This window comes from Phyllobates terribilis, unplaced genomic scaffold, assembly GCF_046119375.1.
Source record: "Phyllobates terribilis strain yellow unplaced genomic scaffold, ASM4611937v1 Scaffold_12__6_contigs__length_324123572, whole genome shotgun sequence".
In the NCBI taxonomy this organism is placed as follows: Eukaryota; Metazoa; Chordata; class Amphibia; order Anura; family Dendrobatidae; genus Phyllobates; species Phyllobates terribilis.
Genome location: NW_027362772.1, coordinates 182,700,009 through 182,725,384, shown reverse-complemented (window position 1 = coordinate 182,725,384; position 25,376 = coordinate 182,700,009). Strand labels below are relative to the sequence as shown.

The 25,376-nt window shown below is 42.5% G+C and overlaps 1 protein-coding gene across 8 annotated transcripts in view; it reads left to right on the top strand.

The window, feature by feature from the left end:
- The window catches only part of CAMTA1 (calmodulin binding transcription activator 1), a 2,249,809-nt gene extending 2,233,761 nt beyond the window's left edge, over positions 1–16,048 (top strand). For all 8 annotated transcript variants that reach the window (XM_073656516.1, XM_073656517.1, XM_073656515.1 and 5 more), the window contains one exon: positions 15,904–16,048. In XM_073656516.1, coding sequence (XP_073512617.1) covers positions 15,904–15,967 — 64 coding nt within the window. In that variant the 3' untranslated portion in view covers positions 15,968–16,048. The remainder of the gene's footprint in view (positions 1–15,903) is intronic.
- Positions 16,049–25,376: the final 9,328 nt, after the last annotated feature.

Here is a 25,376-nt window from a genome sequence, read left to right as displayed (position 1 = left end):
TTAAAAAACGCTTGGTAGAAGGCCTGCCATGTTCCCCAATGATAATCCGCATGTGCTGTGCACATGCTGCGGAAATTTCCGCTGTGGATTATCATTGCGGAAAAATTCGCAGCACTACCAATTATTTTGCGGAATCGCGGCGTTTTCGCCGCCATTGACTTGCATTGGAACGCATGGAATCCGCATCACTGGATCTGTACATGCGGATTCCATGCATTTCAATGTGCGGATGGTACCCGGGTCTGGAGAAGAGGAGACTCTCCTCTGGACCCGGGTACCATAGTACCTGTAAAAAAAAGAATAAAATAAAAAATAAATATTATATTTACCTTCTGATGGCCCCCGGAGTCCTTGTCTCGGCTTGCCGGCAGCTTACGGTAGACTAAAGGACCTGCAGTGACGTCATTTAGTCATGTGACGGGTCACGCAACCGCTGACATCTGCAGGTCTTTTAGTCTACTGCGAGCTGCCGGCAAGCCTAGACAAGGACACCGGGGGCCATCAGAAGGTAATTATAATATTTATTTTTTACCATTCTTTCGGTCACACTACATAAATCCATGCCGGTTGCATTTCTGCATCGTGGGCACATAGCCTTAGAGCTATAGCTATTTTCAAGGTTTGGAATACTTGATCTCTATCATTTCCAGAGAGCAGTTTGCAGAGAACAGTGTTCAGCACTCAGAATTCTCGCTTTTCTACTTTCTTTTCTCTTGTATCAGTTGAGTGACTTTGCATTAGTAGAGCATTGGTGCTTTATGATGAGGCTGCACTGGGCTAAGGACAAATGTCTATCCTGGATGGTGGGGATTCACTTAATATGTGGCCACAATCTTACCCAGAGAGCAGTGTCATTTACATATATTTTCCTAGGATTAAATAAGATCTGTCACCAGATTTCCCAATGGAAACGGCAAACATTATGAAAAAGATCTCTTAGACCTGAAGAGGCATGTGTACTTATTTAGAAAATCCATTAAAAAAAAAAAAAGATGTATACTCCTGATAATAAGGAGCATTTTAATATTAGGCAGGGAAATTTTCAAAATAAATTATACAAATTATACAGCTTTTCTTACATGTATTTTCACAGTATAGCAACCTCATCAGGCATAAGAGATCTATTTAAAAATGTACCCAGTTTGTACTGAGAAATCTGGTTGAAAGATCTACTTTAAAAGTCATATCAAAGTATCAAAAAAATGTGTTTTCTGGGGCTTTAATAATGATGACTTAACCTACCAGATTTGTCAAGGTTGCTCTCCCGGCACCTTCGCCGATCAGCTGAAGGAGTCACAGCGCATCAGAACTAGTGCAGACCAGTGCATTGTGTAGTGGCCGTGATTGGTGCTTCAGCTCTCTCACTTTCCAGTGAATGTGAAAGTGTCATACAATACATTCAGTATAAAACTTACACTTGGACTGCAAAAGAAGCTGTTGCTGTCAGGCTCTGATCTCCAAGAGGACCCAACGGTCCCCCAGCCACATGGTACATGTTAACTGTAGAGCACTATTACACAATTTACAACGGAGTCCTTGAGCTTCAGGTTACTCTTTATTTAAGCGATTTTGTGCTCCTCCATACGTCCGAGCTGTGCCATAGAATAAAACCACTGATTGATCTCTGCTATGACCTCTGGCCTGGTCAGGTCTTACATGAGATGCAGATCTTTTTTATGGCATGAATAATTTTTCAACTGTAGCGCCTGACAATGGCCAAAAGAATGACCAAAAAGATCAAATATGTAATTTTTATGCCAGAAATCTGTCTTCAATTGGCATTTGTCATACTTGTTTCAAAAGGATGCCAATGGTCATCAGATTATGGTCTTTTCAACCTTCCATAATCTCCAGTGTATGTCCACCCTAATATTGTCCAATCCCCGCCAATATTGATTTGGCTGACAGTCTAATGTGTATGGGGACACTAGAAAACTGATCATTGGGAGAGTTGTTGATCAGGCATGTCCAATTTCGTACCTCCGATCTCTTTGTTCTCCCGGGGATAAGCTGTTGTCAGACCTCTCATAGAGAGCAGAGGTGCACTCGGCCAAGCGAGCACTCCTGTGTATGGGAAAGATGGCTGTCAGCTGAACATATGTATGTCCCAGCCTTACTATCTTCCTTTTATACTGTCCATAGGCTATGACGATATGACAGAGGGATGAAATGATACTTGACTGCAGAATTAGACTGCACAGAGTTAGTAGAGTAGTCTGTAATTATGGAGATATGACGCGCCCCTGGGCCTGCTGTGTCGCGCAGCGTCTCGCGCATGGGGGCTTACCCGGAACCGGATCAGATGAGGGCTGCAGTCTCCAAGTGGCGGGGACCCGGTCCGTGCCCAGGGAGTCAACTCAGTGTGTGGCAGTCTTGATAGATGTTATTTGAGTGTCGACTACGCCACCCGTTGATTTGCAGCTATGGAGCTGCTGCTGCAGGGCAGACCGCTGAGGCCGGTGTAGAATTGTGCAGCGTGATAGTATAACCCCCAACGGGAGGGGTATGGCCTCAGGGCAGCCGACGTGGAAGATGAGGGTAGCAGGAACCACTCAGAGACGGTGCGGTGTAATTCAGGGTCTTTACTGGTAACAACGATAGACCCTCCCGGAGTACTTGCTAGCGAACGGGGCCTGGTCAGTCCTTGAGCAGATGGGATCTCCCCTGGCCAGGCGGAGTTGTAGGCCTCCCAAACTGACTGTACTCTTCTGGCTACCTTGCTAGAAGCGGATATAAGTAGCCCACGTCCCTGAGTGTACCGTGTGGTGCTCACCCGTATGGCCGGTGACTCGGGGCCTTCTAATGGCTTCCGCTCCACGATGGCGGCGCTGGTCCCACGCGTGTGACCGTGCCTTCGGGTTTCTGGGCCTGAGGACCTGAAATCCCCTGCCGGTTGGCTTCTGCTGCTGGGTAAGAGTTAGTCCCCACAGCCTCGGACGCCGGGTCCGGTAAGAAAGCTTCTCAGTCAGGGCAAGCTCTGCAGCTGCCAGCCCCTGACTTGTAGTAGTATTGCTCCCACTGAGCTTCTGCTGTTTCTTCCTGTGACTGTTTCTTGTCTCTACTCTCCTTGACTGACTAACCCTGCTTCAGCCCCGGGTTTATATAGGGGAAGGTCTTCCCCTCCCAAGACTGGGCAGGAGGTGTGGCATGCACAGGATCCCTGACCAAAGGACCTCCCACCTGCTCTCAGACATAACATTACATTACTGTGGGAAACCAGACCCCTGGGGTGCCACATTCCCCCCTAGTGAAATTTAGTACTCCGGGACTAAACATATTTTAGAAAAACATAACAAGATATAACAACAATAATAGTACAATAAGAAGAAACACATAAAGGTGGTCACGGCATGTCCGTAACCGGGTGTAGTCTTTGAAGAAAAGCAAGGTGTCCATTTCACCAAAACAGGGAGACGTAACCAGGTAGGGGTTTGTCCTGCCCCGAGTCCTTAACAGTCTTTAGTCCGTCCTGGGTTACGCTCCAACTATGTACAAAGGATTCCCGGTAAATCCACCAAGGACTCCTACAAATAACTAGAAATACAAAATTATACACAAGCAACAATACACAGGTAAACATAAATAAAACAATTTATACACTTCAAATCCTCCAACGTGCGGGTAACTGGCCTCTAGTGGCCCTAGTGGACCTACGGAGCTGACTGTCTAGCCCTGAACTACAGGGTGTAGGAGCTGTCAAGGGTAAACTGGGCAGCTGTCTACCGGCTCTTTGGCTCACTAGGGATATGGCAGGCTCACTGCAAGCAGAGGGTTGATCCTCCTGGTCTGCGGGTGTGGGGTCTTCTGCCTCCTGGACCGGCTGTTCTTCCAGCTCTACCTGTTGCTCCGTAGGTGCTTGGGATGCTGGTTGGAGGAAGGTGAGTACGGGTACCACAACTGCACCATTGACTTGAGTCCAAGACCGAGGGAAGTCCCCGAGCACAGTACTAACCATATCTTCCCTTTCCTCTACGGGTCGATGGTCTTCTTGTTCCTCTTCAGGGTTCCTCAGTTGTTCGGGACACTTCTTCAGGTGGTCCCGGGATACAATGGCTGTAGTTTCCCCTCCGTCTTTACTGATGGTACAAACCTTCGGGTTCTCGTGGCTTGAGGGCAGTACGGTGTACGGGTCCTTCTCCCACTGGTCGTCCAACTTGTGGAGCCGTCTCTTCCTCTTCAAGACCTGCTCTCCGGGTACCAGGGGAACAGCGGGAGCATACTGGTTGTAAGTTTTCTCTTGTCTTTCCCTAGCCTGACAGAGACTTCGCTCCACGCTCTCCTGTACTCTCCGGTACTGCTGCTGCCTCTCTGTGTCCCAGTCTGCTTCTGGTGAAGTGTCCTCGGGTGTCAGGACTCCCATTTCCAGGTCAACAGGTAACTTACCAGGTCTTGCCCTCATTAGGTAAGCCGGGGTACAGTTGGTGGAACCTACCGGGATGTGGTTGTATAGGTCCACCAGATCGGGCAGCTTCTCAGGCCACAGACTGCGTTCTTCCAGGGGCAACGTTTTCAGAAGATCCATTACCACCTGGTTCATTTTCTCACAAAGTCCATTAGTTTGCGGATGATAGGGTGTCGTCCTTATCTTCCGGCAGCCATACAGAGTGCAGAATTCTTGGAAGACCTCCGCTTCAAAGGCAGGTCCCTGGTCTGTCAACACTTGGTCCGGGTACCCGTGTGGACGGCAGAAATGCTGCTGGAAGGCTCTCGCTGCTGTTCGAGCTGTTAAGTCCTTGACGGGGACGACAACCAAGAACCGGGAGTAGTGATCCACGATGGTTAGTGCGTAGACGTAGCCACTTCTGCTTGGGGTCAGTTTTACATGATCCAAGGCTACCAGTTCCAACGGCTGCTGGGTGACGATGGACTGCAGGGGAGTCTTCTGGCTGGCACGATCCTTCCTTCTTAGGTTGCACGGGCCACAGTCTCTGCACCACTTCTCAATGGTTCCCCTCATGCCTACCCAGTGGAATCGCTCGCGCAGCAGGAACTCCAGCTTCTTCCACCCGAAGTGTCCAGCTCCGTCGTGGTATGCCTCCATCACCATGGCTGCGTCTCTTCGTGGCACCACTACTTGCCAGAGTAGTTCATGCGTCCGGGAGTTAACCATTCTGCGGCACAACTTCCCCTTGTAAAGGAACAGTCGACTCCTCTCTGCCCATAGTTGTTTGGCTTCCTCCGGAGCGTCTGGTTCAAGGCAAGCCTCCGGGCGAGTCAGCATCTCCTTCACCAGTCGGACGGCAGGGTCGCTGTCTTGCGTTTCCGCCCAGTTGTAGTGAGGTAAGGGGTTCAACGTAGCAGCCTGCTTACTCCTTACCCGGTGGGAGTACTGGATAGTCCCATGACGGTGGAACGCAGGGAGTTCAACTTCTTCCAGTCCCTCCGGATCTTCTCCTTCGTTCGGCAGGTTGGGCATCCTGGACAGGGCGTCCGCGTTGGTATTGGAGCGTCCGGCCCGGTATTTGATTGTGAACTCGTAGTTGGACAGACGGGCCATCCACCTCTGCTCCAGGGCACCGAGTCTTGCCGTGTCCAGGTGTGTCAACGGGTTGTTATCCGTGTACACGGTGAACCAGGAAGAAGCGAGGTAATGCTTAAAGCGCTCGGTGACTGCCCATACTACGGCCAGGAACTCTAGCTTAAATGAGCTGTAATTCTCGGGATTCCTTTCGGTGGGTCGCAGCTTTCGGCTGGCGTAGGCGATTACTCGTTCCTTCCCCTGCTGGATCTGGGACAGTACGGCTCCTAGCCCGATGTTACTGGCGTCGGTGTAGAGGATAAAGGGCTGGCTATAATCCGGGTACGCCAGGATTTCGTCCCCCGTGAGGGCCATCTTCAGCTGGCGGAAGGACTCTTCTTCCAGCTCCTCCCATTTGAAGGACGGCTTCTGGTTCTTGGCCTTCCGGGACTGGCCTATCAGGAGGTCCTGCATAGGTGCTGCCTTTTTGGTGAAACCGGGAATAAACCTTCGGTAGTAGCCTACCAACCCGAGGAACTGCCGCACTTCTTTTACGCTGGAGGGGCTTGGCCATTCCTTAATTGCGGTGATCTTATCAGGGTCGGGAGCCACTCCGTCAGCGCTCACCACGTGTCCCAGGTACTGCACCTTTGGTTTCAGGAGGTGACACTTGGAGGGTTTCACCTTTAGGCCGTAACTCGCCAGAGCTTCGAACACTTCCGCCAGGTGTTTCAGGTGGTCCTCATACGTCTTGGAATATACGATGACATCGTCCAGGTACAACAGGACCGTCTCGAAGTTTCTGTGGCCCAGACAACACTCCATTAGTCGTTGGAAGGTTCCTGGTGCGTTGCAGAGTCCGAACGGCATGCAGGTGAACTCGCTAAGTCCCATCGGGGTGGTGAATGCGGTCTTCTCCCGGTCCGCCTCTGCTACAGGAACCTGCCAGTACCCGCTAGTGAGATCCAAGGTAGAGAAGAAGTTAGCAGATCTTAAAGCAGCCAATGACTCCTCTATCCTTGGTAAGGGGTACGCATCCTTGTGTGTGATACGGTTGATTTTCCGGTAATCTACACACATCCTCATGGTGTTGTCTTTTTTTCTGACTAAGACTAGTGGAGCTGCCCAGGGGCTACAGCTATCCCTGATCACCCCAGCCTCCTTCATGTCTCTAAGCATCCCCTTGGCATGTTGGTAGTGTGCAGGGGGTACGGGTCGATACCTCTCTTTTATGGGAGGATGGTCTCCCGTGGGGATGTGGTGTTCTACCCCCTTGACTCGCCCGAAGTCTAACGGGTGTTTACTAAACACTCTCTCGTACTCTTGAACCACCCGATAGACTCCCTGTTTCTGATGTGAGGGAGTGGAGTCAGTACCCACATGTAGTTGCTGACACCAGTCCTCCTTTGTTTTCTTAGAGCCGTTACCTTCCTCCGGGTGAGATGGAGGCAAGGGTTCCACAGATTGTATAGCATTTTGGTTAATGGTATATAATTTGGCTAGCGTGGCATACCGGGGCAGGTACACTTCCCTCTTCCCTATATTGATTATGCGAACGGGCACCCTCCCATGGCGTACATTAACCACCCCCCGTGCTGTCAAGATGGTGGGCCTACTGTCTGAGTAAACTGGTTCTACCATTGCCTGGTAATCTCTACCTCTCAGACCAATAGCTGCCCGGCACCAAATCATCATTTCACTTTTTGGGGGCATGGCAATAGGAAAAGGGTCACACATTCTTACGCTACCAATCTCACCGCCGGAGAGTTCCACCTGTTGCCGTCGCATCAGTGCCCGGATCTCTTTCTGGAGCACCTGCTGCTCGCCGGAGCTGGCGTTCTTGGCAACCTGCTGTAAAAGGAAAATCACCTCTGCAAGACAATTTTCAATTACATTAGTTCCTAGAGTTATTTTTGGGTGACTCTCATGTTTGTCAATATCTACAATGATCAGTCCCTGTGCTGCCAGTTCGACTCTACCGATTTTGATGGTCACCTCTTTAAATCCGATCTGTGGCACGGGCTGGCCATTGCTGGCGATGATACTTAAGTCGTCGTCAGGGTAGCGGGTAATATCCGAGTCATTCCAGTACTGCTTAAAGAGCACGTACGGGATGGTGGTGACCTGTGACCCGGTGTCTAGTAGGGCACTCATGGGAATGCCATCCAGTACCACAGGCAAGACTGGACGTCCTCCCACATATCTGTCGCGCCAGTTCGATGGGCCTGGTGATCTTTTTCCTGGGGGTTGGCCCTCTACCCCAGGTTGTGCCCGTTTAAAGAACAGTACCTTGCCATATGTCCGGGTTGATTGCAGCGGCGGCAGATGGGTCGTCCGTCTTCGCTGTATCGGTCACTGGGTCTTCCTCTGGCCGGTGGGGTCCTCCTTGGTCGACGCCACGGGATGTCCTCCGGTCCGGATGCCAGCTGGATCTTCCCTGGGGTGGAAACCTGTAAAGACTGCACAGTTCGGGTTAGCGCAGCAACGCTCTTAGCTAGCTCTTGGACCTGATGGTGTAGGTCTGGAGCCGGGTCATTGTCCAAAGCCTGCGCATCAGCTCCCACAGGCTCTGCCGACAAGGGCGCCGCCTCCAGGTGGTAAGTGCTAGCTGGGCGCCTGTGGGTCACAACGCCACCCGGTGCCGGTTCTCGGAGCACCCGGATGGCTCTGTCCTTGAACTGTGCAAAGCCCAGATGGGGATCCTGTAAGGCCATCGCCCGCAACTGGGTTCGGTGGGCATTACAATATAGTCCCTCTATAAATTGTTCGGTCAACAGCCTGTCCTCGTTTCCCACTCCATCAGGGTCGGTCTGCTTAATGGCCCTCAGGGCCTCTTGTAGGTTTAGTGCATAGTCCCTTATACTCTCATGCGCTCGCTGCTTGCACCCGTAGAATCTAAGCTTAATCTCGGCTGAGGTGCGGGTATCAAAGGTATCCTTCAGCCGGGTTAGTATTCCTGCGACAGTCTTCCTCCCAGGTGGCCAGGATTTTACTTCCCTTTTGGCTGCCCCGGTTAGTTGGGCCACCAGGATGCTCACTTTTTGCTCTTCTGTGAGGGGGTACACCTGGAAGAGGCTATCCAGCTTTTCTCTAAAGTCATGCAGGGTATGTGACTCCCCTGAGTACTGGGGTAGCCAAGCTGCTCCCGGGATATAGGGCATGGTGAAGGGCATAACTGCAGCAGCGGTGGCGCTGGCGGGGGTTGAGGCAATGAAGCTCTCCTCCGCATCCGACATCTTCCTCCCCCCTAGTGGACCGTGGCCTACCTTACGATGATCCTGTTCCGTAGGCCGCGGCTCCGCAGTAGATCGTCAGGGTTGAGGACCTTCCGTCGCGCTTCGGTGACGTCGGCGTCTGCTGGGCTCCTTCCAGGACCTTACGCAACGTCCGGACGTGAGGCGGGGCTTCAGTTCTCGCGCGCTTTCGGAGTCCACGCCCCTCTTCTTCCCGCGCGGCGTCCTCAAGATGGCGTCCAACGGCGGGAAAACTCCACGGATGGCGGGAAGAAGGCTGAAGATGGCGCCGGATGGCGGGAATCTTCACAGATGGCGGGAAGAAGGCTGAAAATGGCGCCGGATGGCGGGAATCTTCTCCGATGGCGGGAAAACTTCACGGATGGTAAGTTTTTAAAAGTCTCTTTTTCAGGCACGCAGTACCCGGCGGTTGCGGGCACGAAATCCTGCCGACTACGCCAAAGTTGACGCGCCCCTGGGCCTGCTGTGTCGCGCAGCGTCTCGCGCACGGGGGCTTACCCGGAACCGGATCAGATGAGGGCTGCAGTCTCCGAGTGGCGGGGACCCGGTCCGTGCCCAGGGAGTCAACTCAGTGTGTGGCAGTCTTGATAGATGTTATTTGAGTGTCGACTACGCCACCCGTTGATTTGCAGCTATGGAGCTGCCGCTGCAGGGCAGACCGCTGAGGCCGGTGTAGAATTGTGCAGCGTGATAGTATAACCCCCAACGGGAGGGGTATGGCCTCAGGGCAGCCGACGTGGAAGATGAGGGTAGCAGGAACCACTCAGAGACGGTGCGGTGTAATTCAGGGTCTTTACTGGTAACAACGATAGACCCTCCCGGAGTACTTGCTAGCGAACGGGGCCTGGTCAGTCCTTGAGCAGATGGGATCTCCCCTGGCCAGGCGGAGTTGTAGGCCTCCCAAACTGACTGTACTCTTCTGGCTACCTTGCTAGAAGCGGATATAAGTAGCCCACGTCCCTGAGTGTACCGTGTGGTGCTCACCCGTATGGCCGGTGACTCGGGGCCTTCTAATGGCTTCCGCTCCACGATGGCGGCGCTGGTCCCACGCGTGTGACCGTGCCTTCGGGTTTCTGGGCCTGAGGACCTGAAATCCCCTGCCGGTTGGCTTCTGCTGCTGGGTAAGAGTTAGTCCCCACAGCCTCGGACGCCGGGTCCGGTAAGAAAGCTTCTCAGTCAGGGCGAGCTCTGCAGCTGCCAGCCCCTGACTTGTAGTAGTATTGCTCCCACTGAGCTTCTGCTGTTTCTTCCTGTGACTGTTTCTTGTCTCTACTCTCCTTGACTGACTAACCCTGCTTCAGCCCCGGGTTTATATAGGGGAAGGTCTTCCCCTCCCAAGACTGGGCAGGAGGTGTGGCATGCACAGGATCCCTGACCAAAGGACCTCCCACCTGCTCTCAGACATAACATTACATTACTGTGGGAAACCAGACCCCTGGGGTGCCACAGATACATAAGGCTGCGTGCCTACTATGCGTTTTTCAAGCGTTTTTGCCACGGAATTTCCGCAGCAAAAACGCTTAAAAAACGGTTGGTAATACGTGCCCCATGGTCCCCAATGATAATCCGCATGTGCTGTGCACATGCTGCAGAAATTTCCGCTGTGGATTATCATTGCGGAAAAATACACAGCATGTCCATTAATTTTGCGGATACGCAGCGTAATTGCCGCCATTGACTTGCATTGAAACGCTTGATATCCGCATCACTACATGTGCACACGCGGATATGAAGCGATTCAATGTGCGGATGGTACCTGGGTCTGGAGAAGGGGAGACTCTCCTCCAGACCTGGGTACCATAGAAACTGTAAAAAAAAGAATTTAAAATAAAAAATAAAGATTATACTTACCTTCCGATTTCCCCCGGCCTCCTCAGCGATGCGTCTGGAGTGTTGGGCGGCTCGCGGTGGTGTGAGGACCTGACATGACATCATTGAGTCATGTGACAGGTCACGCGACCGCTGACGTCGGCGGTCGCGTGACCTGTCACATGACTCAATGACGTCATTGCTGGTCCTTCACACCACCGTGAGACACCGGGGAGACCGGACGCATCGGAGAAGGAGACCGGGAGCCATCAGAAGGTAAGTATAATCTTTATTTTTTTATTTTTCACCATTCTTATTCTTTTTTTGTAACTATTACTTGGTCACACTATATAAATCCATGCCGGTTGCATGGATTTATATTGTGTGACCAAGTTGTCAAGCACTTTCCAAGTGATGCTAAAATCGCTTGGAAAAGCGCTTGATAACCCGCATGCAGAAATGCATGCAGAAACGCTTGACAAACGCTTCTACCTGGTGGGAAAAACGCATGTAAAATCCTCATGAGTTTTTCCTGCCAGGGAGAAGCCGAAAAAATATGCAGCATTTCTACATCGTGGGCACTTAGCCTAAGTCTGCAAAGGTGATAGCTGTACACCCAAATGGTAGAGGATTTATATCAAGACTATTTACAAAGTTAAAGAAAAAATGTTTTTATGCATGAGCAGAATGGATGTTTATGTCTCTTATTTGAGCCCTACTTTAGTATATTTTACAGACTGTTTAATTTCAGGTTGTGTAGCACCCATGTGTTTTACTGTTTTGGTGACTAAAGGGATCACACACACACTACCTGGTTTTAGGACCCTTCTATAAACAACGCTAAGCATGAGAAAAGTGCATGAGAAACCCTAAAGGGAGAAGGAGCCGAATATTTCTTATTTATGTGCCATTTGTTATTCATTATGAGAAGACAGCCAACAAGCCGATCATTGTGAATGTGTAATACAGAGTACAATTATTTTCAGTAACAATTGTTTTTCTGTCCTGCAAATTTCCTCCAATATTCTCTTATTTCTCAGGGCATGTATAGCCATATTCTGAACAAGTAATTTTGGATGCTGAACTTGCTCAAAAATATCGGATGTGTCTATTGTTTAGAAAAGCTTACTGTAACTCAAAAATGTTAACTAGACAGAATTTGCTTTAGTTTTGCAAACATTTATTACTTATACCCACAGGCTAAAAATCCTCCCAAGCCATGCTCACATAGGCCATCTGTGAATGTTTGGAAGTGTAAATATTCATTTCTTGTAAATCTGGCCCAGTACCTTGGAATGGGCCTTAAGGGAAAACTTGAGTACGCCAACCAAAATGTCTTCATCTCATTCCACTTGGTTTAGGCAAAAAGGGATACCCAAGATGGAAAATGTCTAAGGTGGGCTGCCCAATATTACTTAAAAATGCCAGGGATTAAGAAACATCCCCCTCACCATCCAAACCCTCCTTGAAAACATTACATTATGCGTTTCTTGGGCACCCAAATAAAGTTAAATTATAACTAAACCTTCATGTTGTTTTTCTATCCTGGCAGGCACTTTAAAGCACCACTCCAGTATTTTTTTTTACTTTCATCACTGGAGTGGTATCACTAATGTCTGTTCCATTTCCCTAGTAAAATACTTACCAGCACCCGTCTTCTGCTCTCTCCGGCGCCACTCTGGTCCCAGTCCGCCATGTTGTGACCACAGCTTATGACTTACCGGAAGTCAGATCTAACAGTCACTATCTTAGTGGTACCACTCATGCGGTAAAATAAAAAAAAAATAACTAAAAACCGCTGGAGTGGTGCTTTAACTGCCTGAAGATCAGCAGGGGGTTCTGAGACCCCCACTAAGCACTCATTAAACATCCGAACAGTGAGCAGCTCATCAGACAGGAGTGCACAGCTCACACAGACAAGGGTACGCATTCAATGGAAAGCATAGACTTAATAGCCAATACTTTTATTAAAGCTACATTCTGCTCTGTGTGCGCACTCAGTTAAGATACTCAGCTCCTGTCTCCTGAGCTACGTACTGTTTAGGGGTCTATTGAACGTTTAGTGGGGTGTCTCAGGACTCAGATACCCACTGATCTGCAGGCAATTAATGTGCCTGCTATGGATGAAAAAAACACTGTGTATTTTCAGAGCGGTGACTGAACCCGTGCTGGTGCCGGCCCTATGCCTAGAAGCCGAACACTGCCGGGGGGAAAGAAAGTTAATTTTCTCCCAGCAGAATTTGGCTAAGTAGAGGCACCAAACAGTTTAATGACGCTATTAACCTGCAGATTAACCCCATATCTGCAGGTTAACAGCTTTTTTTTCTGGTGACAGGTTCCCTTTAACTGCAGAGATGAGACTAAGTAAATAATTCCCTCGCACAGCGTTTTTTCTATACATATGTATGTTTGGCTTGAATTATATGAACTCACACAATGCACTACAGAGGAAAACAGGACATGAATATGAAATAAAACAGAAAACTCCTCTTAAGCTGGATATGTGCAAAGTTGCTCAAAATTTTATGAAGATACATGTAATAATTTATCAAAAGTGGCTGAATAAAAATGGCCTAGTTGCCCATGGCAATTAATCGGCACTCAACTTTCATTTCTTAACAGGAATCTTTTAGCAGTTTTTTTCTATGTATTCTGAAGGCAGCATGAGGAAAGGGCTGAGACACAGATTTTATGGATGTGTCACTTATTAGGCTGTGTGCTGTTGTTTCAATACAATGAACGTTTTATCACCAAGAGATTATCACTACAGGACTACAGAGCATGTGATCCCTGGTCTGACCACGCCCCTCCTCTGATAAGCAGCTCATAGTCAATAGACAATGTACACAGAAAGCTGTGGTGTGGGTGGGGGCAGCTTTTGATTGGGTCACAACTGCTGCACCCAGTAAACTAAGTGATACATTGCTGGAATCAGGGTCCCTTTTCTTACATCATGCTTCTCTCAGATAAGATAGCAAAAAACCTGGTGATAGATTCCCTCTAAATAATGTGGAATAATTAAAGCGCTGCATCGTGATGGGCAACAAGACCAAGATTAGGCAGTTTTGTTGACTGAGGAACAAAAAGCATAGCAAAGTAGCCTAAAGCAAACAATTTCATTATTAAAACAAAGTCTAAAAAAATAAAATTAATTGGTTCTTGTAGTCAACTGCCCTACTCTTCCTGTGCACAAGTTGTAGTAAATCACCCATACCATAAGGTTTTTCAAAAGTAAAATGTATAATTTACTGGTTATCTCACATAGATATAGATTTATATATTTTTTGCTAATGAGAAGTTATATTTCGTTTTACTCCCTATTCACTTTTGTGGAACCCCGTAGCTATTCAGTTATACAGAACATATACTTTTAATTGATTTATTACTTTTTTTGCTATCATTGTGCACACAGTATATATAATGAAAAATATTATTACATTCAAATAACAGGAAATGAATAAACTAATGGCAAATGCTTGGCTCCAAAGTCACCTTTAAAAAGTACCAGTTTCAGTATGTACAACTGGCCACATCATGGAATACTGGCTGCAGTGCTGAGAAAAACATTGTTTTTTCATTTTTTAATTTCTCCTCTCCATTGCGGAGCTATTAGCTTGTAAACTTTAGGTTATAATTTATATTAAGTCCACCATAGTTTTTTCATGGGTAGTGTACTTCTTCCCCTTCATGAGTATAACCAATCATAAGCAAGCAGAACCACACAGGAAAGAAGAACAAACTCCCACAATAGCTTAGAACAGGCTTTTTCTTGTGTGAGACATGAAATGACAGACAGTCTGCTGTCTTTACTGGTCTATCTGCAGAGATGTGAGTGATAACAAATTTGGGAGTAAAGCAGAGAAAAGTGTGATTACTAGCACTTCTTTAGCTTTCATCTCATGGCAGTACTTGTAGGGGAAGAGGCAGTACAACAGAGCTGACAGAACAATGAGAGGTGAGATGTGTTTTTTATGAGACAAAGATCAGCTCTGCTGTACTTCCCCTTCCCCCAGACTGACTGCTTTGAGAAGAAAGGTGTCTGTAATCACACTCAATCCAGGCACTTTGTAATCATACACATCTCTTATACCAGATAGGAAAGCAGACTGTCACATCTCACACAGGAGAGTTTGTTCTTTTACTGGTGTCACTGCACAGCAGTGTGTTATCACAATTCTTGGGAGTAGAGCAGAGATAAGTGTGATTACTAACAGTTCTTTAGCTTTTATCTCACAGCAGCCAGTGTGGGGGAGGGGCATACCGCGGAGCTGAGCTTTGTCTCATTACAAACACTTCTGGCAGCTTTCCTTTCAAAATGCGCACAGTTCAGCTGTACTGCCCCTCTATTTACACTGACTTCTGTGAGATGAAACCTAAACAAGTGTTGGTAATCACACTTACCTCTGTGCTACTCCAAGTACTTTGTTATCAAACAAAGCTATGTGGAGAGACCAGTGAGGAGAACAGACTGACTGTCATTATATATCTCACACAAGAAAAAGCCTGTTCTAAGCTATTGTGGGGTGTGTTCTTCTTCCCTTGTGTTGCTGTCTACTTATGAGTAGTGAACCTCATGCAGGGGAAGAAGTACACGCCCCCAGAGACAAATCTTTGGTAATGCCCCCTTGGACTTAACATAAATTATAACTTTTCAAGCTAATATCTCCACAATGGATAGGAGAATGGAAAAATAAAAACTACATTTTACTCAGCTCTGCAGCCACTATTCCATGATGTGGCCAGTTTAACATGCACAAACTGGTGAAAGGTCTTCTTTAAATGGGGTTGTCTTACTCTGGACTTTTGAGACTGATTATCATGTCATAGCCTAGTCCCACTAGAGAACCCTATAGTATGCTGGTAGACCAATCTGCCCCTGACTATACCGAGCAGGTCCAGGTAAAACTCTTTAGACTACCCTCAGCAAATTATACTGGTTAAATAAAAAAATGACTGATTTGGACTTTTTTTCATCTTTCTACTAATTTATTAGCTAGAACTGTCTTTTTTTATTCTATGCGTCATAGACATAACTATGTATACTTTGGGAATCTGAGTTTATGGGAGAAAATGATTTTTTTTTGCCAGTTGGGAAGTCTAACCTTCAGATTTTGTCTACGATGACCGTTAAATGATGTAAAAGAGCAGAAAAAAATGCTTAAAAACAAAGTACAAAATACAAGTTTTTAAATTGTCCTTTTCTATATAATAGCAATTATTGGGTTGCAATTATTGAGAGAAAAAATATATTTCTGCTATTTTACACAATGGACACTTGAAGCTTGCATGAGTACAACTGTAATTCTATTCTGGTAAATCGTGACACTAAAATTGTAGCTCTATAGATCTCTTTTTATTTTTTTTTTGTATTTTTTTTTCCAGAGTGAAAGAATTGAAAAAGGCCAAGGAACTTGAAGAATTAAAACAACGTCCCTTAGCAATGTGACAGCGCTTTTTGGACTGTTTTCATTTTCTGTTTTTAGCAGAGACATGCAACAAAATAATTAAAAAAAAAAAAAAAAAAAAATGAAAACACTGCAGTTTTCGAGAGATCACCTGCAGGATTTTAACAGTAATCTTTTTGGTCATTGCATTTGCACTTTCATGGACAACTTTTGCTTTGTTCAGCAAGACATCTTGGATTTTAATCTTCTGTTTAATCATGGGAAACGATATGAAAAAAAAAAAAAAAAAAACAACAACAAAAAACTTTAAAGAATCAAAAATGGCGCCAGGAGATGCTTAAGAGAAACTCCAATCTATGTGGTTGGAGCTGCGTTAATTCAACATAGGGCTGAATTCAAACAACATGTGGAACTGTACAAATATTATACCAAAAAAAAAAAAATTATTGAGGAAAGGTGGAAATGCACAAGCAAGAGATGAATGCAAAACCCAGAGCCATCGATCACTCACAAGGAGCTATGAAGGAACGTATAATGGAAGAGTTTGGACTGTCTTATGTTCTCATGTCTGTACCTAAGCTGTAACTTGTAGATTTCTGAAGTATTTCCCATATTGTATGCCATATAACATATGCAATATATATATCCATACAAGATTATGTATATTAATGCTTTACCTACTGGAGCAACACAAGTTTGCCAAAAATGGTGGACTTCTTCACACATTTATTCTAGTGTGGTCTAGGAGTCATTGACCATATGTAATGCCATCTGCTCCTAGTTCATTTTAATAAGACTTTCCCATTCGTGTAAATAGACATATCTATGCATTGCGTAATTTATATTTTCCGTGGGAAGAAATTTGAAGTCCACGATATATATATTGCTAACACAGAGGTACAGTACATATTGCATAAGAATTTTTTTTTAAGTGTTTCAAGGTTGTAACCAAAATAATATTTTTTTCTTTTGTAGAATCAAAACTGTCCCCTATTTAAAGGTGAACAAAACAGACCAAACCGAATTGTACCAAGCAATATGCCCATTGCCAGCTTGGTCAGAGAAAGTGATTGTTCTGTGGGTATATTGTGTATTATAGTGTAGCAACATAATAATTTTTACAATAGAGAAATTTTAGAATTGGGGATTTTTGTTTTTCTTCTATTGCAACCAGAGATTTAGTTGTAGCGGGTGCAGAAGAAACAGTTGCACCTAAGCCCTTGTGTCTGGAAGGGCATAAAGTTTGCCTGCCACATATGAAGGCACCAGTATTATAATTTGCACATGGTAGGTTGGGGTCCTGTTACAGATTTTGCATTTGAGCCCAAACGCTACAGATTATGTCTCGGATGCAAAAGTAAAAGAAATGAAAAATATAATGACCATTAACTGTATTTTTCATGAGTTCTACTGTTCATATACGTAATGGTTTAACCGTAAAAGCTCTTACCACAGCTGGAAAGAAAATAAAACCTTGCGTCTATCGATTGCTTCGAAACCTATACTGCCCATAAGGGTTGCATTTACATTGCCTGAACATTTTACCACCTAAGAATCAATGTGGTGCTGCGTGCTGGCCAGTTAGTGTATTGGGGCTTTTTTTCATCCGGAGAAAGATTTGTATATAGAAGGCGGGATTGGAAATGAGAAATACTATTTGAAAGATATTATTACTGAATATTGAATGAAATATCTTCTCTATGGATGCGGGTCAATAACATGGCTGGAGATTATTAATATTTGTATAGTTTGATGGAATGAATCTGAAAAGTTTGGATGTGTTTTTTGTACATATTGTATATACTAAAAAAAAAAAAAATTAAGATATGTGCATGAAACCAAGAACACAAAAGAATTGAAAAAGCAAAGCATTAGTGGCTATGGTCTGTAAAATGAGACAAAAATTTTATTTCACTATAAGAAAACTTTATTTTAAATGTTCTGTAGAAGAACATTTTGCTGAAGCATGATTAAACTGCAAAAAAAAAGCTACTGTATTTAGACTTAGAAAAAAAAAAGCAAAGTAACATTACTAAACTAATATGTTTACATTTAATTTTGGCTACCCAAACATTATTTCATCTTACAATATTTTTATTTTATTTTATTTATTTTATTTTATTTTGCCAATGGTGCCAAGTAATGTGAATGCTATATTGCTTAAAAAAAAAAAATTAAGTTACATTTTGCAAAGCAGATACTCATAGAAAACTATATGCGCTTAACACCATAAACTCACACCAATATAAAAAAATATGTAGAATGAAATTCAATTAAAAAAAATGTAAGAAAAAATATTTAAAAAAATCTATTAAAAAAAAAAAAAGAAATAGTAAGAAAGTAGAAATATGTTTCACATTTTCATATCTCCCTGCTGGAAGTCAGAAAATGTTAAAAAAAAAAAAAAAATTGCACATAAAAGTATAAAAAAAATAAATAAAAATAATTTAAAAATAAATGATGCAAACTGGTCTTGTAGGGAACTCATGGTATATGATTATTTCCACACAGAGATTAAAAAGCCAAAGTGATCAGATTATGAGGTATTTATAACATGGAATAAAATGCAAAATGATTATGTGTGCTTCAGTACGATACATTTTGGCACTCAATGCCGATACCTGTCTAAACTTTTTGGAATACAATCTGCTAAGTTTTTGATTGTAAGAGGAGAAAGTGCTGTTCAGGGGTGCGCTAGCCTTTTTTTTTTCCCTTACCGAAACAGTTTCTATTGTATAATTTTTTTATACTAAGACTTAACATGTAAAGAATACACAATGTGCATATGTAAGAAACTTTTAATCAGGTTGTTCGAGATGAAGGTTCAAAATTGAAGCCGAAAAAAAAAATAAAAAATGATGAGGTCAGTACTCTTGCTGCAATTTTTTTAAAAACCGTTCATTTCCTTTCACGTGGGATGTACAGATAGGAACAAGCTAAATACACTAATGTATATGTTATATAAATTCTTCATGAGCTCACGCACAATACACCATTATGAATAGTCTGTACATTAAACAAAAATAATAAATAGTTATATACTGCTCTTTTTTGACGGGACATTGATTGTCCCTAGAAGAATGTATTTTATTATGTATTCATGAGGAACGGGAAGAAATAAAAAAAAAATAAAAAACATATCAAAACGCCTTTTTTGGATAAATAAAAAAAAAATCACTGCTTACTTATGTATTAGTAATAGCATTAGTGGATCTTTTAGAATTTTGTTATCTGGAATTGTATATTAATATTTCCACTTTTCATGACGAATGTAACTTTTTGTCACCCTGGCAAGAGTACTGGTCTCAATTGTTATGCTGTATTATCTGTATATTTGTACTAAAAAAACAAAAACAAAAAGGTCAGTGTTGTGCAGTGTGTTAATAATGTTATCAGATTCAGCAACATGCAGGACCTCTCCAAGTAACTGTACCAACATACAAGCAGTCACAGGGGCCTGTTCTAGTGCATCAGATGCATCATGCTTTTGAAAATCTTAAAAAAAAAGGGGCATCTGATGAAAGCAAACTTTTTGCAATAGACCTTTCCTTGGCTGTGAAATTTTAGGCTTTTGAATGTAAGATGCATTGCATACCAACAGTTCACTTGGATGGGGTACATGAAATTTCCCAAGTGCCAGGAGTCTGTCATAATATGTAACTGTTAAATCTATCCTGTCTTCAGCATTTTATTTTAAGCTTCTAGTGTGAACGTTAAAACAACACAAAAAAAACAACAACAACAAAAAAAACACATCTGTACTGTGTGAGAGAAATAGACAATATAACGTGAAATCCCTACATGGTTGCACGCTTACGGCAGTTCCACACAGTAGTTGGCGCCAACGGGGGTCCCCAAGGCTTGCATGTAAAGCTAATATAGATGTCTCCTTTTTTGTAAGTTTTATTTTTGTAATTGTGCATGTAAAAAACTAAAAATGAAAAAATACATCACTGAAATCAATGGATCTGTTGAAGAACTCAGCTGCTGGAACCATGCAAAATGTTTTGAATTGCCCTTAAAACTATTGAAAATGTTTTCTGAATGCTTTCTATTCTTTCTGCTGTAAATTAAAAACAAATTAAATTTCCCCATGTTACGTGTGTTTACTCAAATTATTGTGGATCTTATTTTTATGACTAGTGTTTTTTTTATTTTTGTATCTTTGTTTGCTTTGTTATAGTAGTTTTATTTTTGCAAATGGTGTTCAGAATTATAGAACATATTTTTGTTCAGGGGCAGTATTATAGTAGTTATATTTTTTTACATATTGGTAGCATTATAGTAGTTATATTCTGGTACATAGGAGGCATTATTATAGTAGTTATATTCTTGTACATAGGAGCAGTATTATAGTAGTTATATTCTGGTACATAGGAGGCATTATTATAGTAGTTATATTCTTGTACATAGGGGGCAGTATTATAGTAGTTATATTCTTGTACATAGGAGCAGTATTATAGTAGTTATATTCTTGTACATAGGGGCAGTATTCCAGTAGTTATATTCTTGTACATAGGGGCAGTATTATAGTAGTTATATTCTGGTACATAGGAGGCATTATTATAGTAGTTATATTCTTGTACATAGGGGGCAGTATTATAGTAGTTATATTCTTGTACATAGGAGCAGTATTATAGTAGTTATATTCTTGTACATAGGGGCAGTATTCCAGTAGTTATATTCTTGTACATAGGGGCAGTATTATAGTAGTTATATTCTTGTACATAGGGGCATTATTGTAGTAGTTATATTCTTGTACATAGGGGCAGTATTGTAGTAGTTATATTCGTGTACCTATGGGCAGTATTATAGTAGTTATATTCTTGTACATAGGGGCAGTATTATAGTACTTATATTCTTGTACATATGAGCAGTATTATAGTACTTATATTCTTGTACATAGGGGGCAGTATTATGGTAGTTATATTCTGGTACATAGGAGGCATTATTATAGTAGTTATATTCTTGTACATAGGGCCAGTATTATAGTAGTTATATTTTAGCACATAGAGGGGCAGTATTATAGTAGTTATAGTCTTGTGCATATGAGCAGTATTATAGTACTTATATTCTTGTACATAGGGGCAGTATTATAGTAGTTATATTCTTGTACATGGGATCAGTATTATAGTAGTTATATTCTTGTACATAGGAGCAGTATTATAATAGTTATATTCTTGTACATAGGGGGCAGTAATATAGTACTTATATTCTTGTACATAGGAGCAGTATTATAGTAGTTATATTCTTGTACATAGGAGCAATATTATAGTAGTTATATTCTTGTACAGAGGTGCAGTATTATAGTAGTTATATTCTTGTACATATGAGCAGTATTATAGTACTTATGTTCTTGTACATAGGGGGCAGTATTATAGTAGTTATATTCTGGTACATAGGAGGCATTATTATAGTAGTTATATTCTTGTACATAGGGCCAGTATTATAGTAGTTATATTTTAGCACATAGAGGGGCAGTATTATAGTAGTTATATTCTTGTGCATATGAGCAGTATTATAGTAGTTATATTCTTGTACATAGGGGCAGTATTATAGTAGTTATATTCTTGTACATAGGAGCAGTATTATAGTAGTTATATTCTTGAACAAAGGGAGCAGTATTATAGTAGTTATATTCTTGTACATAGGAGCAGTATTATAGCAGTTATATTCTTGTACATAGGAGCAGTATTATAGCAGTTATATTCTTGTACATAGGAGCAGTATTATAGTAGTTATATTCTTGTACATAGGGGTCAGTATTATAGTCGTTATATTCTTGTACATAGGACCATTATTATAGCAGTTATATTCTTGTACATAGGAGCAGTATTATAGTAGTTATATTCTTGTACATAGGAGCACTATTATAATAGTTATATTTTTGTACATAGGAGCACTATTATAGTAGTTATATTCTTGTGCATATGAGCAGTATTATAGTAGTTATATTCTTGTACATTGGAGCAGTATTATAGTAGTTATATTCTTGTACATTGGAGCAGTATTATAGTAGTTATATTCTTGTACATAGTAGCAGTATTATAGTAGTTATATTCTTGTACATAGGGGGCAGTATTATAGTAGTTATATACTTGTACATTGGGTGCAGTATTATAGTAGTTTTATTCCTGTACATAGCGGCAGTATTATAGTAGTTATATTCTTGTACATAGGAAGCAGTATTAAAGTAGTTATATTCTTGTACATAGGAGCAGTATTATAGTAGTTATATTCTTGTCATAGGGTGCAGTATTAAAGTAGTTATATTCTTGTACATAGGGGGCAGTATTATAGTAGTTATATTCTTGTAAAAAAAGGGATAGTTGTTCCAGCGTCTGGTAAAATAATTCTTTCTTTATTTTTCATCCATTAAAAACTTGCATTTCGAACGCTCACTTGCGTTCTTTATCACTGCATAGCTACACAATGAAAAGGATTTTCTAAAATACTAAAAATGTGCCAATGAAAACAGTTGGAAAAAATCACATGACATAATTACCACATTAAGCAACAGGTGCATGAAAACAGTCAATAGTGATACATGGTTTCTCTCTTCAGATTAAAACCCTTTGGGCTTCTTGAATCCAGATTAAATATCCAATACGCTTCTTTTGTCAATAATTTTCGCTTTATATCTCTACCTATTGCGTCCTAAAACAAAAGTAAAAAATGATTTTTTGAAAAGTAAACCTGTCATCTCACTGCAATATAGTGCACAATTTTCAGAAATAAAAAAATTGTTTACTAAACATCTACCAATACTTTTTGAAGATGAAACATTAGCATGCATTTTGAAAAAAGGCTGTAATGTTGTGGCAAGTGGTGAGTTGTTAGATTCGATCTTACAACCTTTGGTACAGCGCGTGCCTGGATATATCAAAGACACCAAGGATAGTTTAGATCAGTTGTCAAACAAAAGATAGTCATCAGATTACACCTGGATAGGCTGTGATGTTAATTCTTTATATACTTCTATACCATGTTATGTAGCTATGGAAGCATTGAGATTCCATTTGGAAAAGTACAGTCCGTATCCTGATATAATGCAACAATATATATTAGATGTGACCAATTTTTTATTAAATCATAATTATTTTGTTTTTGACAGAATTTTTTATTTACAGATCCAAGGTGTCTCAATGGGTGCTCGTTTCACACCTTCTTTGGCAAATCTGACTATGTCATATTGGGAACATTGTTTTTTGTATTCAGACAGTAATCCTTATATACCTAGTTTGTCCTGGTATGGTAGATTCATTGATGATATGGTATTCATCTGGCAAGGAGATGAATCTGCCATTCCAGGATTTGTTACATTTTTGAATGACAATTCATTTAATTTGCGGTTTACTGTTTCTTATAGTTCAAAAGTTTTGGTGTTCTTAGATTTGATTCTTACGGGCATTCCAGGTGAAATTGTATCCACTGCTATTCATGGCAAACCATCTGCAGGTAATTCCATCATGCATTTTTCTAGTAGTCAACCACAGCATGTAGCTAAAGCCATACCAGTAGGTGAGTTCACATTGTCAGAAATTGCTCTGATCCCATAGTTGTTGAAAATGAAGTAATATTAACCTCAAATATATTAAAACAACGGGGTTATCCCCAATGGGTATTGGACAGGGGTAAAAAAATAATTTCTGACAAAAAACGGACTGATCTATTGCGTCCTGAAACAAAAGTAAAAAATTATTTTTTGAAAAGTAAACCTGTCATCTCGCTGCAATATAGTGCACAATTTACAGAAATAAAAAAAATGTTTACTAAACAGCTACCAATACTTTTTTTTTTTTAAACAATGTGTTTATTGAATTTTGCACAAAAATCAGAACATACAATCTATAGGGCCAACAGATGCCCAAAACTGTGCCCCAACCTCTGGGCTTACAAAATGTACAAAGTGAACAGTATAAAAATAAAATAAAAGGAAAATACATATACATAAAAGAAAACAAAAGAAAAAAGAATGGATTAATTACATTAAATTCCCCATATATTAGATGGTTGTGAGAAATAATTTATATCCGTAAGTGCTGTGAATGTCGGATGGCTCATATTTTCTCTATTGCAAGATCGGAGGTGCAAGGTAGGGAGAGGGGCCCAGAATCGTCCCGCGCGTCACCCAAACTCAGAACGGCGCACAAAATATCCCGCTTCCTCAATGTTCCCCATGTATAAACAATGGGCTGTTTAACCAAGGTTCCCATATTTTAGCAGTTTTCTTCTTTGCCTTGAGTGTGTGTGCCAGAGCCCTTTCATATTGACAGTTCGTGTTTAGTCTGGTCACTATCTCCCCCACCGTAGGGATGCCCACTCCTTTCCATTTAGCCGCGATAGCTGATCTACTGTGATCAGAATATGTGACAAAATTCCTCTAATTTCCCAGGGGACATCCATTAATCCTATATGAAGTATTCCCATACTAGGTGTTATCACCAGGTGAGTCCCCAGTACATCCCATATCAAACTATCCAATGCCCCCCATAGTGATTGAAGTTTTGGACAAAACCACCACATGTGGCCCAACGAGCCTTCCCCATTGCATCCTCTCCAACATAAAGATGATGATTCAGACCCGCAGTGTACCATCTGTGCCGGGTAGTAGTACCATCTCATGTGCGTCTTTTTAAGCTGCTCTATGTGGTTTAAACACGACGAAACTCGCTGGACCTCAGCCAAACCATCCCGCCAGTCCTGAGGGTCCGTCGAAATTCTTAGATCCCATTCCCAACGAGTCATATACATCAATTTATCGTCCAGATCTGGGTCGTTTAGAGCACTATAAAGTATAGAAACCCCCTTAGAACCGGTCTTAGAGTGGAGAAAATAACCCATAGCTCTTTTATCCTTAGGTAGAATAAAAAAGGGGGATGTCTGTGTACAGTGAAGTAAATGCCTTATTTGCAAATACTGGTAAAACAAGGGCCGTAGATCCGGGAATCTCATAACTAGTTTATCAAAAGGAATTATTACATTGTCCTCCAACAGGTCTGCTAGCGATTGAACTCCAGCTGTCACCCAACGTTGAAGGTTAATATATGGAATATGATATTCTAAAGCTCGTAAAGAGATCTCAGTCCTGGGGAGTAACAGCAGTTTGGATGCCAAATTCCTCCAACAATGCATAGTAGCCTCCAATGTTGGTAACAGGGCGACCATAGTGCTTCGCTTCACTACTTCTGTCTCCAATATCAATCTGGTAGAATGGTTTCGGGCAAGTAAGGACTCTATTTGCAACCATTTGTGGCCGCTGTCCATGTTCCACCAGTCCCTGATTCCCGTCAAGACCGCCGCTCTATAGTAGGCTATGAGATTGGGCATGCCCATCCCTCCCATGTCATATGGATAATACAGAAGTCTACCAGACACCCTCGGTCTCCTATTGTCCCAAACGTAATTATTAGCCAGTCTTTGAAGGGTATTTATGATTTTAGAAGGGAT